The 16,702-nt window shown below is 36.3% G+C and overlaps 1 protein-coding gene across 6 annotated transcripts in view; it reads right to left on the bottom strand.

Annotated features, from left to right (window-relative positions):
• Window positions 1–16,702, bottom strand: part of LOC116841405 (band 3 anion transport protein) — a 66,387-nt gene that overhangs the window by 34,449 nt on the left and 15,236 nt on the right. The window contains exons 1-2 of one of the 6 annotated variants that reach the window (XM_032809295.1): window positions 7,967–8,117; window positions 3,229–3,434 (exon numbers count right to left, since the gene is read on the bottom strand). In XM_032809295.1, the coding sequence (XP_032665186.1) occupies window positions 3,229–3,291 (63 nt within the window). In that variant the 5' untranslated portion in view covers window positions 3,292–3,434; window positions 7,967–8,117. Of the gene's footprint in view, window positions 1–3,228; window positions 3,435–4,663; window positions 5,181–6,677; window positions 7,453–7,966; window positions 8,118–16,702 lie in introns of those variants that run through there. The other 5 variants (XM_032809299.1, XM_032809298.1, XM_032809294.1 and 2 more) reach the window with 5 other exon arrangements.

Raw genomic sequence — 16,702 nt, 5'->3', positions numbered from 1 at the left:
ACTGCGTTCAAAATCATACAGTTTTACAGTTTTACAGTTCAAAATATGATAACGAGAAGCATAAAAAAATGATCATAATTTGTTCAAAATTTCATTCAACTTCATGTACTTAGGTCTATAAAAGTCGTTTCCTCTATTTGATGGTCGTTACAAAGGGCAACGATAAATGATTTTTCGTTCAAAATTCTCTCCGACTTTCAAAGATTTAACAGAGAAAAAGATCACATGACACAATTTTTTCCTTCAACTAGACACAATTTTTTCTTTGAATTAGCAACAACTGTGCCGAAAATACATAAAAACCAACATCATTACTTTCTGGATATGAAATGGCGAGCGAAGGCGGTGTCGTCGAGAAGATCACGCTGCAGTTTCGCATTACAGCTCATTAATTCCCGCACGTGTTCGTCTTTCGCTGAGAAAACGAGAACCCAGCACTCGGTTCATCTTTCGTGATCACTACCCCAGCTGAATTAACCCACAAGGAAAAGGGCGAAGATAAATTTCGGAGCGACCGGCCAACGCGTCAAAAGATGTTCCTAAAAGATGATACCAGTCAGATAGACTTTCATGGTTATGATGGCGTGTGAGACAAGGTAGTGGAAACTGTAAAATCATTTTAACTACATATATGAAATAAATATACTGTATTTGAATTAAACATTAAATTTACATCATATAATAAGGTAATCTTTTGATGTGATATAATTTACTAAAAGTTATACTCAGATTTTCACATTATATTTTACATGACTTTACTTGGAGCAAATTTTCATAAATATTTTTGTATTTTCTTCGAATTTCGACTTTGTTATTCTATGTGATAACTATGAATACTATATGAATCATTCATAAGAGATGCAAACTTTGCAAATCGACTAATAAAGTTGGTGCCAAATTTGCGTACATCTAGGTACATACTTTTTACATACACACTTTTATAATTAACGACACAAGACAGTCGATAATAAAAACTTTACAGTTATTTTAATTACATTTGAAGCAAATATGCTATATTGAATTAAGCATTAAATTTACAGCATACAATGAGGTAAATTAGTGTTATACCGATACAGCAAAAAAATTGCTCAAAATTACTTTTATATTATATTTTGCATTATTTTGTACAAATTTTGAATTTTTTTAAATATCTTTTGTATTTCTATTTTATTATGTTATGTAATAAATATGAGCGCCATTTTAAAAACACCATATTTTCAATCTAATATATTTTGTGCTTGCGTTAATAAAAATTATTTTTCAATAATAAGAATACGGATTTTTTCTTCATTAAAAATCATATAAAACATATTCTTACTAACTTATCTTCGTCTAACGCTATGTAATCATTTGAAGATTAACATGTTAAAAATAAAGATAACTTCCAGACAAGAATACTTTCTCTTTCTACGTAGTGAATGCCATTGCACGCAAATCGCATGAAAGACGTTAATTCCATCGCCACAAGCGCAGAAACATTGACACAGTACATAACGTATTTGTGTCCTATAGATTTTGCAGTGAAATCTTATCTCCATTAGTCTAAATCAATGAGATACCAGGTCTGTAAGTATGAAACCGGAATTTGCCCATAGATGGCCCTAGCTGTCAATGTAGTTACCGTCAAACCGCGTCATTGGTGCCATTTCCTTGTTGACATCTCTGACAAAGATTTTCAACTCACAACAATACAAGTTTCATACAACAGCATAGTTTGTAATAGCGTTGAACATGTCGAATTTTATGCCTGGAAACTACGATTCGCGGACAGCATTGATTTTCTGTTACCATTTGAAGAAAACTGCTGCAGAATCGCATCGAATGCTTGTCGAAGCTTACGGTGAACATGCTCTTGGTAAATCACAGTGCGTTGAGTGGTTTAAAAAATTTAAAAATGGCGATTTTGACGTGAGAAACGAAGAACGTGGAAGACCACCGAAAAAGTTTGAAGATAGCGAATTGCAAGCATTGTTGGATGAGGATGACAATCAAACGCAACAACAACTCGCGGATCAATTAAATGTGACACGAGAAGCCGTTTCCATACGTTTGAAAGCCATGGGAAAGATCCAGAAGATGGGAAAATGGGTTCCACATGAACTGAATGAAAGACAGCAGGAAAACCGAAAAACCACTTGCGAAATGCTGCTCGCCAGGTACAAAAGAAAGTCATTTCTCCATCGAATTGTGACTGGCGATGAAAAGTGGATATATTTTGAGAATCCTAAGCGTAAAAGATCATGGGTAACTCCAGGCGAACCATCGACATCGACTGCAAGGCCAAATCGCTATGGACGGAAGACAATGCTCTGTGTTTGGTGGGATCAGAAGGGTGTGATCTATTATGAGCTGCTAAAACCTGGCCAAACCGTTAATACTGAACGCTACCGACAACAAATGATCGATTTGAATCAAGCTTTGCGTGAAAAACGACCAGAATATAAAAAAAGGCAACACAAAGTGATTTTGCTTCATGATAATGCACCATCACACACAGCAAAACTGGTCAAGGAAACGATTGAGGCGTTTAGTTGGGAAATACTTTCGCATGCGGCTTACTCACCAGACTTGGCTCCGTCCGATTACTATTTATTTGCATCGATAGGACACGCACTTGCTAAACAGCGCTTCACTTCTTACGAAAATGTACGAAAATGGCTCGATGACTGGTTTGCCTCAAAAGAGCAACAGTTTTTTTGGCGTGGCATCCACAAATTGTCAGACAGGTGGGAAAAATGTATAGCTAGCGATGGGCAATACTTCGAATAAAATATTTTTTATCATTTTCATACAGTAAACGTGTATTTTCTATATAAAAATTCCGGTTTCATATTTACATACCTGGTAAGACAGAACAGTAAAGTGGAAGCGTCTCCATTGAAAATCAGTGAGCGTGTACTGAGTATCTCGTTTTACTGATTCTTTTCAAAAGAGTACAGTATCAAACCGACATACCAAGCCTTATGCGGAGTATTGTGTATCGTCCGATATCAGCTGCCGATTATCGCTTGGACACTCGAACCGAGCCGGCGTTTCACATACGAACCTACTCGCGACATGTGTTTTACGAAGCGAGCGAATGAAACTCGCGCGGTAACAGTCAAGAGAGAGAAGTCGAGGACAATTCAATGTCAGGAGAGAACTCGAGGAAGAGTCGGCTGATTCATTGTCGCTCGTTCGCGGAAGTTTATCAAAAGCTAAGGATTACTCATGGAGATCTCTACTCACCGATACCCGTTTACCGAAGCCGAGGAAGGAGAGCTTCCTCCTGGATCCATCGGTATTCTCCATTCTTCACCGGCCACGACAGCTGTTGGCGCAGCTATCAACTTAAGGCTGAGTCTTTTTCCTGGGTGCCCGGCCGATCCTGAGTCGGGACGGCGATGTCCACATGTGGAGTAGTCGCTGTGATGGCAGCTCCGTTCTGCTGGCTGCTAAAACACCAATTATCACGGTCACGAGGCAGATAGAGACAGATAGAGAGCCTAACACAAGCGAATTTCGTGGTTATCCGTGTTCGATTTTGTGCTTAGATATCTCGCAAGATGTCCATTGCAGATATTCGTTCTGCAAGACATCCGTTTTTGTCGAAATGTAATTGCGTATTGAGGAATGCTCACTCGATAAGACGCAGAGAATTCTTCTCGAGGATGTAAACATTCATTAACCGAAAAAGCGCCACATGAAGTGTGTGGCTTTGTCCGGTTAATTATACTTATGAAACAGAAACAATTTCAGCAGAGTATAGGAAGTTTAAAGAGCGAAGAATAAGACTGTGCGTAGAAGCATTTTTTCTAAGAAGTATATAACATTCTCAATAGCTTTGAGACGCGTGTGAAAAACATTCCCATACTGTGTTTATGCATGTTTGCGTATGTGCGTGCCTCCGTGTGTGAAAAAAATACATCTTCATATCGTGTATCCTCAGAAGGACAGGTGCGCGTAAATATGGCAACAACTTTACTAGTCGGTTTGTAAAGATTGCGTCGTTTACGAGTGGTCTTTGTAACACACATATTTATTACATAAAATGACAAAATAGAAATACGAAAAAATATACGAAAAAAAATAATCAACATTTGTTCGAAACAACATATCATGTAAAATGTGATGTGGAAATCTGAATGTAAATTTTAGTAAATTCGCGTTGCCGCATCAATATAACAAAAAGTGTATATTATCGTATAATGTAAATTTAATGTTTGATTCATTACGGGATATTTGCCTCATAAATGTAATTAAAAAAGTTGTAGACTTTCCATTATTGATTATATTACGTCGTGATAATCAGAAAAGTGATCATGAAATCAATAATAAAATATCTTAAATACTGGAATATCATGTCGTGATAATCGTGAAAATAATCACGCAAGTAATCATAAAATATTAATTTATAATAATTGAGTCTATCTGGGTCTATCTGGATTTAAGTGAAAAAAGTTTGATTAAACTAACTTAATAATGAGTGAATCAAAAGCGTTTTGATTGAGTATTTTTAAACGCAGTATTTTTGGTTCTTTAGAACCAAATTTGATTCTAATTGAAGTAACCTCACATCAATTTATTTATTATTACATGGACTTTATTCATGATGACGCATGATTCAAGCAATGCAATGCAATTTCCAGTTTGCTTTCTTCCTTAATCCGTCGAGATTTCTCACCTTGAGATAATTTCAACTAATTTCCGCACTCGAGCGTTTCGTGGGACGAACGCAGCGTCGGAGAATGATCCAACTCGAGACTCGACTCGCAGAGTTTCGCGGGGCTGAATCGACGGGAAGAGGAGAGTCCCTCCTGGCGAGAAGGATACGGAACTTCCTGCGACACGACACTACACGGTAGCGAACTCGCGAGCACTCGTTCGTCAACTAACGATCGCGAGGAGCTCTCTTGAGCGGCACTGCCGCATCGGGAATGAAACAGCCTCGGGAGTGACCGGCGACTGCCAGTCGTAATACTCGTCTTGCACTTACTCGTAATTAGACGCGCCACGGACACTTGAACTTATCAGTATCGATAGCATCGCGGTACCGACGCGCTTCGACGTAATATGTAAATAAATAGCGGCGGCACCTTTGTTGTCGCGTTGAATTGTAATTGTGCGAAATCAAGTCGATGCATTTTTATAAAATGAATAGTTTTCAATCTAATAATTAATAAAATATTAGTTTATAATAATTTAATTATAAACATTCTATTTTCTCGATGATAAGATTTGATTAGATAAGAAACCACTGCATTCTCTAGATTTCCTGAAGTAAAATGTCACTCAAAGCGATAAAGATAGAAAATATTGCCATTCGGAGTTTTCAATCAAATAATTAATAAAATATTAGTTTATAATAATTTAATTATAAACATTCTATTTTCTCGATGATAAGATTTAATTAGATAAGAAACCACTGCATTCTCTAGATTTCCTGAAGTAAAATGTCAAATCGATAAAGATAGAAAATATTGCCATTCGGAGTTTTCAATCAAGTAATTAATAAAATATTAGTTTATAATAATTTAATTATAAACATTCTATTTTCTCGATGATAAGATTTAATTAGATAAGAAACCACTGCATTCTCTAGATTTCCTGAAGTAAAATGTCAAATCGATAAAGATAGAAAATATTGCCATTCGGAGTTTTCAATCAAGTAATTAATAAAATATTAGTTTATAATAATTTAATTATAAACATTCTATTTTCTCGATGATAAGATTTGATTAGATAAGAAACCACTGCATTCTCTAGATTTCCTGAAGTAAAATCTCACTCAAAGCGATAAAGATAGAAAATATTGCCATTCGGAAAATCACTAGAGTAAATGTTTAATTTAACTTAGAGTTGACCTGTAGTGAGAATTTAATCCATGTGAGTGAATTCAATTAGATTTCAATTTCAATTAGATCAAAGTAATTTTGTACAAAAAAGCTCTCTATTTGTGTAACAAAATGGTCAAAAATTTAGCGACAAAAAACAAGTGCAAAAAAAACTGCAACCGGAAATATTCGTCTGAATATTTACTTGAGTGTTAGCTTGAGGTCAAGCAAAAGTTTGAGCTATTTGCGATACCTGAGGATTGACCAAATATTTGAGATACCTGAGGTAATTGACTAATTAAGAATCTTAGCATTTTTTATTGATATTTATTGATTATCTTATTTCCTATTATTTTTCAATTACTGACAGATCAAAGTTTTATATAAACGTTAGTTTTGTTAGTTACTAATTATTTATTAAGAAAAATGTAAAATCGATCGTGCTTTCTTACTAGTTCAGTCACTGCACGTTACGTCAACTAAATTTTTTGATGTCACTACGAATATGCATTAGCAACGAGGATTTTGCTAAAAGAACAAAATTATTTTTCTCCGTGTGAGACCTCAATACATACACTTTTAATAGCAGATTAAATATATTGAAAAAAACTACTAACCGTCACTACAATCGTCACGAACCGGATTACTATACTAGTCTTTTTCGTCTATCACAATCATTTTTATAAGGTCTTAATCTGAATGAGCGTTACAGGGAAACTTTTTGTTAAATTTTACAAATAGTTCATATATAAATTCTGTCTCTCTGTTACCTATATAGATTGAATAAATTCTCATATCTAAATCCTTTTCGCTATGACTGCAAGATCGTTTTTCTTTCGAGTGCATGTTCCCTTCTGTTCTTACCTTACGTCACCTGTTTTATCAATTGTTTATCTACAATATTGACCCCACGACGCAGCACGAGAACTGTCTCCAAGTGCAGTCAGTCGGCGACAATTCTGTTTTATTCGTCTTCAATTACTGCTTGTAACAAGATGATGTAACGACACGCCCGACACGCGCTTTTCCCTCTGTTTCTTGACACACTCATATCGGCAATCAACATAATTTAGCCTGTCCGCGTCGCCGCCGACAGCTGTCACGTAATTTTCATCTTTGTTCCACAGCACGCAGTTACGCAAGGACGATTACATCAACATGTTCGGTGGAGTCAACAGCGATTTTTTCACGCGTTACAACGAGCATACAACCGTTTGCAGGACCGTTGCAGGACAATTTAAACGCTTCTTCTTCCACGCAGCTTGGAAAGTCGATGTCTAATGAGAGAATTTCTTTTCGAGCAGTTCTCAGCAGACAAATTTTCTTATTGTAATACATTTCTTTATTGGAAAATATTCAAATCTTTCTCGTACAGTCAGTGAAAGAAGAGTTGCAACATGTTGGGTTAAAATATCTCGAAGAGTTTCACAACGCATCCAGTATCCTAGAGGAGAGAAAATCGGTTTTTTAGTTAAAAATTGTTTAAGGCTTTTGTGTCCTCGCTGCGGCTATCTTGATTAATGACTTCTCGGAAGCGAGAAGATGTATTTCCCAAAATTTTTGCGGAATATGTCAAGATGAAAAATTATATCCATAAAATGACACTTGTAATCGATTGAATACATTTGTAAAATATTCCGAGAACTTTCCTCTTACTCTAATAATCAATAAATAACTATAAAATTAACGTGACAGAATCATGAAGCAAGACAGGCTAAAAAAAGATTGCATGTCACGTTAACATATTATTATTTATTGATTGCTAGAACAAAAAGAAAACTATTGGAATATTTTACACAAATGTGCTCAATCGAACTCAAGAGTCGCATTAAGGAAATATCCTTTTGCTTCGCAAGAATTTTGATCATGCGTTTTCTCGCTTCTGACATCATCGATCGAGAGTTCCGCGTCAGAAATACGCTTTTTTTCAGAGCGTTACATTGGTCTGGCTTCTTCGAAGAGAAAGAAAAAATTGATTTATTTCCGGAAGATACATTCTCCTATTGGGTGCTGGATGCGTTCTGTAGTTCGTCGAGATAAAAGTGCTGCAAACTTGTTTCCACTGGACTCAACAACTCGATTCGACTCAACTGTGGCTTTCGATTTTGGCCCTGCCGAGCAGTTGGTTCAAAACACACCGTAGCTCGCAATACCTCTCGCTCGATTTCCGCGTTCGCGCGCAGGAGAGCCCGAAGTGTCCAGGAATCTCGTGACAGCAACTGACGAGCAACCCTCCTAAATGCCCGACGACAACAACGCGATCGACTTTATTGTTGAACAACAGACTGCACAGAGAAGCGCGGTGTGTGCGAATATATAGATATATGAGTCTTAGGATCGTCTCACAACGACAGCGCGCGACCAGTTTCATCCGCGAACAAAATGCAGAAATAGCGTGGCATAGCGCGAGTCTTTCCATCGCAGTCACGAGCGTGTCGGCCGCGGACGACCCCGGAAGCGCCGCGACGCGACGTCTCGATTCACCTTTCCCTGGCTCTCTGCCTGGAATCTGCGAGGTGATTGTCAGCCACTCGGGTGAGTCGACGATACGCCTGGCTTTTCGCGCCCCGATCCGGTGTGCGCGCACCTTAAGCTCCCCGCCACGGCGACGCTGTAATGAGGAGATCTGGTGGCGAGAACCGGCCGCGCACTCGTCGTCGTCTGTTTGGCGAAAAGACGGGCCCTTTCCGCTGAATGCAACATCTGCCGCTTGCGACGTTACGTCAAAAGTCTTCTTGTTTCGCGACTTGTCTATTTTTGCGCCCGTGCCATCCTTTATCCCGTCTTCAGGGTTCCGCGGCTCGCACTCGTGGAACTGCGCAACACAACGACGAGTCGTACGAGAAAGAAAGAGAGAGAGAGAGAGAGAGGGGGGGACAAGAGGGTGAGATGGATCGATTAATCATTTTCGCTATTTTCACTGTAAATTACTTAAGTAAATGCCACGATAAATGGATTATTAAGAAAGCACGATTAGTTTTACATTTTCATTAATAAACAATTAATGGAATTACTAACGAAACTGACGTTTGCACAAAACTTTAGTTCGTCAGCGATCGAAAAATAATAGAAAATAAAATAATCAATAGATATCAATATATTATAATTTTAATGAGAGATATAATAGATGATGCTGATTGTACCAGTAATTGAACTGACAAATGAATCGTCTGTTAATTACCGAATAATACAGACTCAGTGATTGAATGATCATTGAATAATGTTTTACAAATCGGCGTAAAGAAATATTCTTTAACAAAATTTCTTTTAGAAATATTAAATATAAATATATTATTAATGTGTGTTTCAATTAAATTGAGGTTTCAATTACTGCGACATTTACCTTACTTGACGACTTGACACTTGAGACGGAAGTCGACCGAGTAGTGCAACTTACTAATTAAAGAGACTGACGATTTCCTCACTCCTTTACACGGATAACTCAAAGAACGGGATATTACGCGGCTCGCGGCATCCGAAACGCAAATGCGCGACATTTGTCTGCCGGCAAATGCGTCTCATTAAATTTCCAGCGACGTTGAGACATGCTGCATTATTAGTTATCGAGAGCGTATGCAAGAATCATGATAGAATGTGTCCGGCGCGCGTTATGCGATCGACCGAATTTCACGTCGGACAAGCGGGTGGTATCGTCTTACCTTCTCATCTGCATACGAAATAAGAGAGTACCGGCCGCGAGTCTCGCTGCGAATCGATATGATTCATTTTTACCATCCAAACCCACGTAGACAGATGTACGTAAATTTGGCAGCAATTTTGCCAGTTAATTTGTACAGATTGCGTGCCTTATAAATGATTTATACGGCATTCATATTTTTTCTCATATAAAATGACGGAAAATAGAGGCACACAAAAGAAATACGAAATATATTATATTAAATTTACGTGGAACAAAATATTGTCAGGCAAAATATAATATGAAAACCTAGTTGTAACTTTTTAGCAAATTCATTGTTGCATCAATACAACAAAAAATTCAAATTGTAAAATGTAACATGAAATATGTATAAACAAATTTTAAGAAAAATCAAGACAGTAAATCATGTAAAATGTACAGTCATGCACGAAAAAAAAAGGTTTGGTTGAATTAATCAAAGATCTGGTCGGATATGAACGATCCAGAAATTCCGATTGAAGTAACCCGAATTCTGTTTAAGTCAACCCAAAATCTTGTTAACTTAAACAGAATTCGGGTTACTTCAATTGGAATTACCGGATTGTTCATATTCGACCAGATATTTGGTTAATTCAACTTTTTTTCCGTGTGTAAATAACTTCACTTTACGATACATACAGACAAGATTTTTCGCCAACACGATCGTCGATCTTCACATGTTGAAATAAAATTTTGATCGAGCAGATACGAGAATTTAGTTCGACCGACGCGCGTGTACATGTGTGCGTGCGTATGTGTATGCTGCGTCTGACCTAGTAAAAAAAAACCATAAATAAGTGAACGCGCATTACATATGTACGTTTCATGCGAGCAGTCAAGGTTTACGACCGAGCAAGGATTATTAAATTATTCAAACGTTTTGTAAAAAGGGAGCAGAAATATGTGCGCCGACAGCAAAAGAGCAACCGTGTTTAAATGGATATCAAGTGTCGTGGGGCACCTTTAGTGGGTTACGCCTCGTGCACAATAGCATGTAATATTTATGATAGAGAACCTGAAAATATCGCGCAGTTATACTGATACATTGAAAAATAACTACGTGCAGTCGGTTGTAGAACGGTTTGGACGCAATGAAGATGGGAGTACACCAAACTCCCATTAGGATTCACATTGCTAACAGACTTACGCAGTAATAATATGGATAATAATTATTTATTATTATTATAATAGAGGTAAAAAATAATTATTACCTAAACAATTTTACCACTAACTTCACGTCGCAGAAATTAATCTTTCACACAGAAAAAAGAATATTTCTGATTTGCAAAAATTTTTACTTTTGACATGTAAATCCTAAAATGAGATTATATAGCGTTAACCGAAAACATTTGCATCAATGTATTTCATATAATTCGATAAAGAAGAATATATTCCTATTATTAGAAAATTATTTTTATAAGCGGTAATAATCACAAAATATTGAGTTTTATATGATATTTTTGAATGTCGGAAAAAATATCGTTATAAGAAAAATAATTATATTATTTATTATATTAATTATATTATATTATTTATTATATTAATTAATTTATAAATTAAATAAAATATTAATAAAATATATTAATTAATTTAAGCGCATTAGTTTTAACACTAGAACCCTAAACATCAAAAAGTTATATAAACCTTAAACATGGGTGAATTTTACCCATTTTTTCATTTGTTTATAACTTCTAAAAATGATCGAAATTCAGTCTTTTCTTATCGATACAGAAAACATCGGAAAATATGAATCTATTAATGTTTTCACAATTTAATAAAATTGAAAAAAGTTATAATAAAAAAACAAAATACATGTTTTTAAGAACGGTAACGTCTAAGAAGTTAGCCTGAGTAAACTTTATTCATGTTTAGGGTTCTAAAGTTAAGTAGATATTAAATTTTTTTTCTGTGCGTCGACGGAAAATAGTATTCCTTGAAGGATTATTCCGCTTATTATTCCAGTGCTTGCTGTAATTTTCTCTTAATGAATCCTCGTCCTAGCCGTATCCTTCGTGGACTGACCAGGACGTTGAGTAACATTGTGGAGTGATGCCAGCAGGACCTCGAGAGATCCTGTGCAAGCGGACGAGACAAAGCGATTCCTTACGAGAGAAAGGAGCGTTTCCCCCCTCGCGGCCCCTTTGTGGGACAAGGTTATGCAAGCGAGGGGGACACCGCGGAGGTTTTTGACCTGGTTTCACGGAACCCTGATATATATCTACCTCACTTAGCACATGTACGAGCGTGTGCACGATGGGGCGCATTAATAGCACTGATTCATCCTGCGCCTTGCGGAAAGATGCTGCGACCGATATCATAGTGAAACAAAATACCTTCGCTCTGCAGTTTCAATTCCTTCCCTCAACTCGTGAAAAACGAAAAATATAACTCTGAAAACACATGAGTGTTCATGAGTTCATATTGGAGAGAAGGACTCATGATCGTCTGCTGTAGAATTATTCGTTTTTTACGATATGTCATACTAACAAGTAAACCTATCCAAAAGTTACACTCTGATTTCTTTCTAATTTGGCACAAATGTAGAAGTACAAAAAATATTTAAGTCATATAGCATTAGCACAGATTTGAAATACTTCGGTTGGAATCTCGGCTAAAGAAATTTAGAATGGTTCGTGTCTCAGCTATGCCGATTTTGTTAAAATCATTTAACTATCTATTATATCTTGTATTCAATTTTATTTCTTATGTATTTTTGTTGTACTTATTGATGATAGGAGTGAGAACATTAAAAAGCTATAAACTGCCCGTAGAACTCAAAGTGGGCCAAAATGAAAAAAAATATGACTTACATTTCTTACTTCTACATTTTGTGTCAAATTAGGAAGAAATCAGAGTGTAACTTTTAGATAGGTTTACTTGTGAGAAAAAGGATTACACATAAGTAAGATCGCGAGTAAAAAGATTCATGATTGACGTCTTTATTTCGTTCTTAATTCGTTTTAATCGTCTTGCACTTTGTCTTAACGTTTCTGACTCCATTTATTTTAATTTATTTTTATATTTTATCGCACCTGCAACCTTTCAGCAAGCGTAACACGCGCGCGCGTTAACAAGCAAACTCCACAATTTCTCTCTCGCATAAATTGAAATTAAAATCAGTCCACCGGCCATAAAGTGTATTCTAAATTTCAAATTGCAAGTCGTTCTCGTCGATTTAGAACTCGTCGGTTCACTCGAGAGAGATGGTAGATCGATGTCGCTAACATGCTCCATTGTACGAGCGAGCGCGCACGTGTTTATGTCCTTTCGCAGCGTACACGTGGTCTGGTAGAGCGACTCGCCGCTCCGGGCGACATTTCGTTTCTCGCCAGAAAGAAACGGGTCGCGCGTTCCTTTTGTAACCGCCGCCGGATCATAAAACCTTCTCGTGGAAAATTCCACCATCGCCGGGAGCGCACGAAAGATCGAGAGAGAGAGAGAGAAGTCAGGAGAAAAAAAGGCCTTCTTCCCTCCCGGACTGATCTCTCTCACAAGCTCCGCGCTGCTGGATATTTTTCATTGGGAGAAATCAGCTCGAAATTGACGCAACGCGCTATAACGAAGTCGGCGCAAGGACGCGCTCTTTGTGGGCCCGGTTAGTATTTTAGTCGCGGCACGATTTACGTCTCACACACGGAGAGATAATCGCTATTTGTCGCTCGATATTGCGCGTCCCGTCGATTAACGTCACGCGCGACAACAATTCGAGCCGGGAGAACCGGTCGAATTGCGGTCTGCGAAATTAACTCGGAGAAGTAACGCACGCGCGGCGAAATTATTATGGCGATAACGCGGCTTCATAAGCGGTATCACGTCTACAGTCGCCCGCGCGTCGGTGACGTCTGAATGTAGCAATTAATGCGCCGGGACGACACTCGAGGTGGTTCGTCACGATTATTACGCGCGCGACGGGAAGCGTCGCGTCGCGTCACCATCGCGTCGTTTCTGCGCGCGCGCGGCCGCGCTCTTCCTTTTAATAATCATCCATGACTCAATTTCCCCTAATCGTCTCGCCGTACGCGTACGGTTACAAATAATAGGCGCATAACACTGCTGACCGACTGTAAATTGAGCGGTAAGAGCCTCGCGCGTTCTTCTGCATTCAACCTGTCTCTCTCGCCTGTTTCTATTTGTTGCCACTCGTGTTGATGCTACTTGCGCATTCTGGATTTGTAACGGGTGTGACAAGCGCGCGTGCACAAAATCTCAAGCACGTACGCGGGTTTCTACTTGCTGAACAGGTATAAAACATGTATAAAAAGTTGAAAAAAATTATACAAATAATTTTTCGATTTCGCCGAGATTCGAACTATTTTTGACTAATTTAGCACAGATATGAAATATTTTGGTTGGAATCTCGGCTAAAGAAATTTAGAATGATTCGTGTCTCAGCTATGTCGATTTTGTTAAAATTATTTGATTGTATTTTGTATTCAATTTTATTTCTTATGCATTTTTGTACTTGCTGAACAGGTATCTATGATCAAAGAATAGAGGAAGAGGGGATAGAGAGAGAGAAAGAGAGAGAGAGAGAGAGAGGAAGAGTAGTCTAGAAAATTAAGTAATTTACTACTGAGATTTGTTGGTTTCAGCAAAACTTACTGTTTCTTACTGTTTCTTACAAGTAAACCTACCCAAAAGGTATACTCCGATTTCCTTCTAATTTGGCACAAATGTAGAAGCACAAAAAATATTTAAGTCATATTTTTTTCATTTTGGCCCACTTTGAGTTTCACGGACAGTTTATAGCTTTTTAATGTTCTCACTCCTATCATCAACAAAAACAACAAAAATGCATAAGAAATAAAATTGAATACAAGATACAATCAAATAATTTTAACAAAATCGACATAGCTGAGACACGAATCATTCTAAATTTCTTTAGCCGAGATTCCAACCAAAATATTTCATATCTGTGCTAAATTAGTCAAAAATAGTTCGAATCTCGGCGAAATCGAGAAATTATTTGTATAATTTTTTTCAACTTTTTATACATGTTTTGTTTAAACATTTTATTATTTATACAAATAATTTTACACATTTGATCTAATATTAATAATTAGCAAACCAAAAACCTATATCTTGTATTCAATTTTATTTCTTACACATTTTTGTTGCACTTGTTGATAATAGGAGTAACAACATTAAAAGGCTATAAACTGCTCGCGTAACTCAAAGTGGGCCAAAATGAAAAAATATGACAAATATTTTTTGTACTTCTACATTTATGCCAAATTAGAAAGAAATCGGAATGTACCTTTTGGATAGATTTACTTGTGAGAAAAAAGATTACACAAAAGTAAGATCGCGAGTTCACGTAAAAAGATTCATGATTGACGTCCTTATTTCGTTCTTAATTCTTTTTAATCGTCTTGCGCTTTGTCCTAACGTTTCTAACTCCACTTACTTTAATTTATTCTTATTTCTTATATTTTATCGCACTTGCAATCTTCAGCAAGCGTAACACGCGCGTGCCGAATTAGAAAGAAATCGGAGTGTAATTTTAGGTTTACTTGTTAGCAAAATACAACTTACTGACAGTCTATTCCTGCACTACTAGAAATATAATAAACTTGAAAAAAAGTTTTCCTTTTTGTATCTTGAAAAGGATTCGTATGAAACGACTTTGCAGATCCGTGAAAACTGCACGATAAATCACTCGTCGAAACATCGCGCGCGTGCGGGCAACAGAATATTTTAAGTGTTTCGTCAATTTGAAGGAACCGGTTCCACGTGTATGTACGAGCGCTCACGTGCGTAAATTTGGGTACGTTCAAAAAGCACAACGGTTGGACAGCCGTTGAGCGATTACCACCTCTGATTGAGATATTCTTTCAAATTCATGGTAAGTTTAAAAGAATATTCCAACGCGACATTGAGCGCTCACTCAACCATTGTGTTTCTTGAACGTAGCTTTTACCAACCTTCAATCCTGACAGTAACACGCTTATTTTATATATACTAAGATCAAAGTATCTAAAAAATAAAGAATATTTATTCGGTTAATAACATATTCATTTATACTAATATGCATATTCTTACATAAAGAACTTCTTTTACATAAAAGAATGTGTATTTCCTTAAAAGTGTAGCTTTGCATGAAAGAAATTTATTCTGTTTAAATGTGAAAAAATTTAGATTTAAGTAAATATGTTATTAATTATAAGTAATATAGAGGAGCGTGAAAACATTGTTAGAATAATTTTTATTTTTTTATTAATTTTCTTTAATTGTTCTTTTCAATAAATTTCAGGAAATATTATATGTAATCGACATATTCCTTATAGGTTTAAAATAATTATATATAAATTAATATTAATTATAATATTAATATTATAATATTAATATTAATTATATATTTATATTATATAGTGTACGACTAAATTATATAAATTTCCTGAAATTAGGTATTTATTGAAAAGAATTGGAGAAAATGAATAGAGAAAAATTAAAATTATTTTAATAATATTCACAGCTCTGTATATTAGTATCCACAAATATTTTTCATTTTACGGATATTTTTTCTCAGCATATCGGATGTATATTATCAAAAAGATAAAATTTATTAAATCACTTTATTGAAATCACAACTCGTAAACGTTTGCGGGGTCATTGTTCTCTGTTTGGATTTTCTTTTAATCCTTTGTTGATCAATGAGGTCCTTAAAGGGGCCCCAGAAAGAAAATCTTCATAAATCCATGTCTGATCTAGGGATTTCCATGAAAATTGGTACTAGAGATTTTTGGGGTTGCTGAATCCGAATTAGTTGTTCAAATTACAAAAATCAAAATGGCGGACCCAATATGGATAACGTGAGGTATCCACATAAACCCAACAATGCAAAAATAGAATGATTTGAACTAGAACACAAACTTATAGGTTTATGGCGTCGCTAAATATGAATCCGTTGTCCAAATTAGAATATTCAAAATAGCAGATCCATTATGGCCAAAAGTTTGAAGGTATCCATGTAGACACAAAAATACAGCAGTTAAACGCGTTGGTTTCGGGATATCGCCATTTTGAATTTTGTAATTTTGACAACGGATTTAGATTTAGCGACCCCAAAAACTCCCTAATATCAATTTCTAGTACTTCAAGAAAACGCAAGAAAATGCAGTACTAAAAAGTTAATACAAAATTCTGAAAAAATTTTCCGAGCTCTATGAGAAGAAAATAAACAATTTTTATCTCTTGCTATTTTTCAATAAAA

Source organism: Odontomachus brunneus, unplaced genomic scaffold (assembly GCF_010583005.1).
Source record: "Odontomachus brunneus isolate Ranch 3 - 2012 unplaced genomic scaffold, Obru_v1 Obru_scaffold_015, whole genome shotgun sequence".
Taxonomy (NCBI): domain Eukaryota; kingdom Metazoa; phylum Arthropoda; class Insecta; order Hymenoptera; family Formicidae; genus Odontomachus; species Odontomachus brunneus.
The sequence above is the reverse complement of the archived record's forward strand: the minus strand, read 5'-3'. Positions and strand labels throughout refer to the sequence as shown.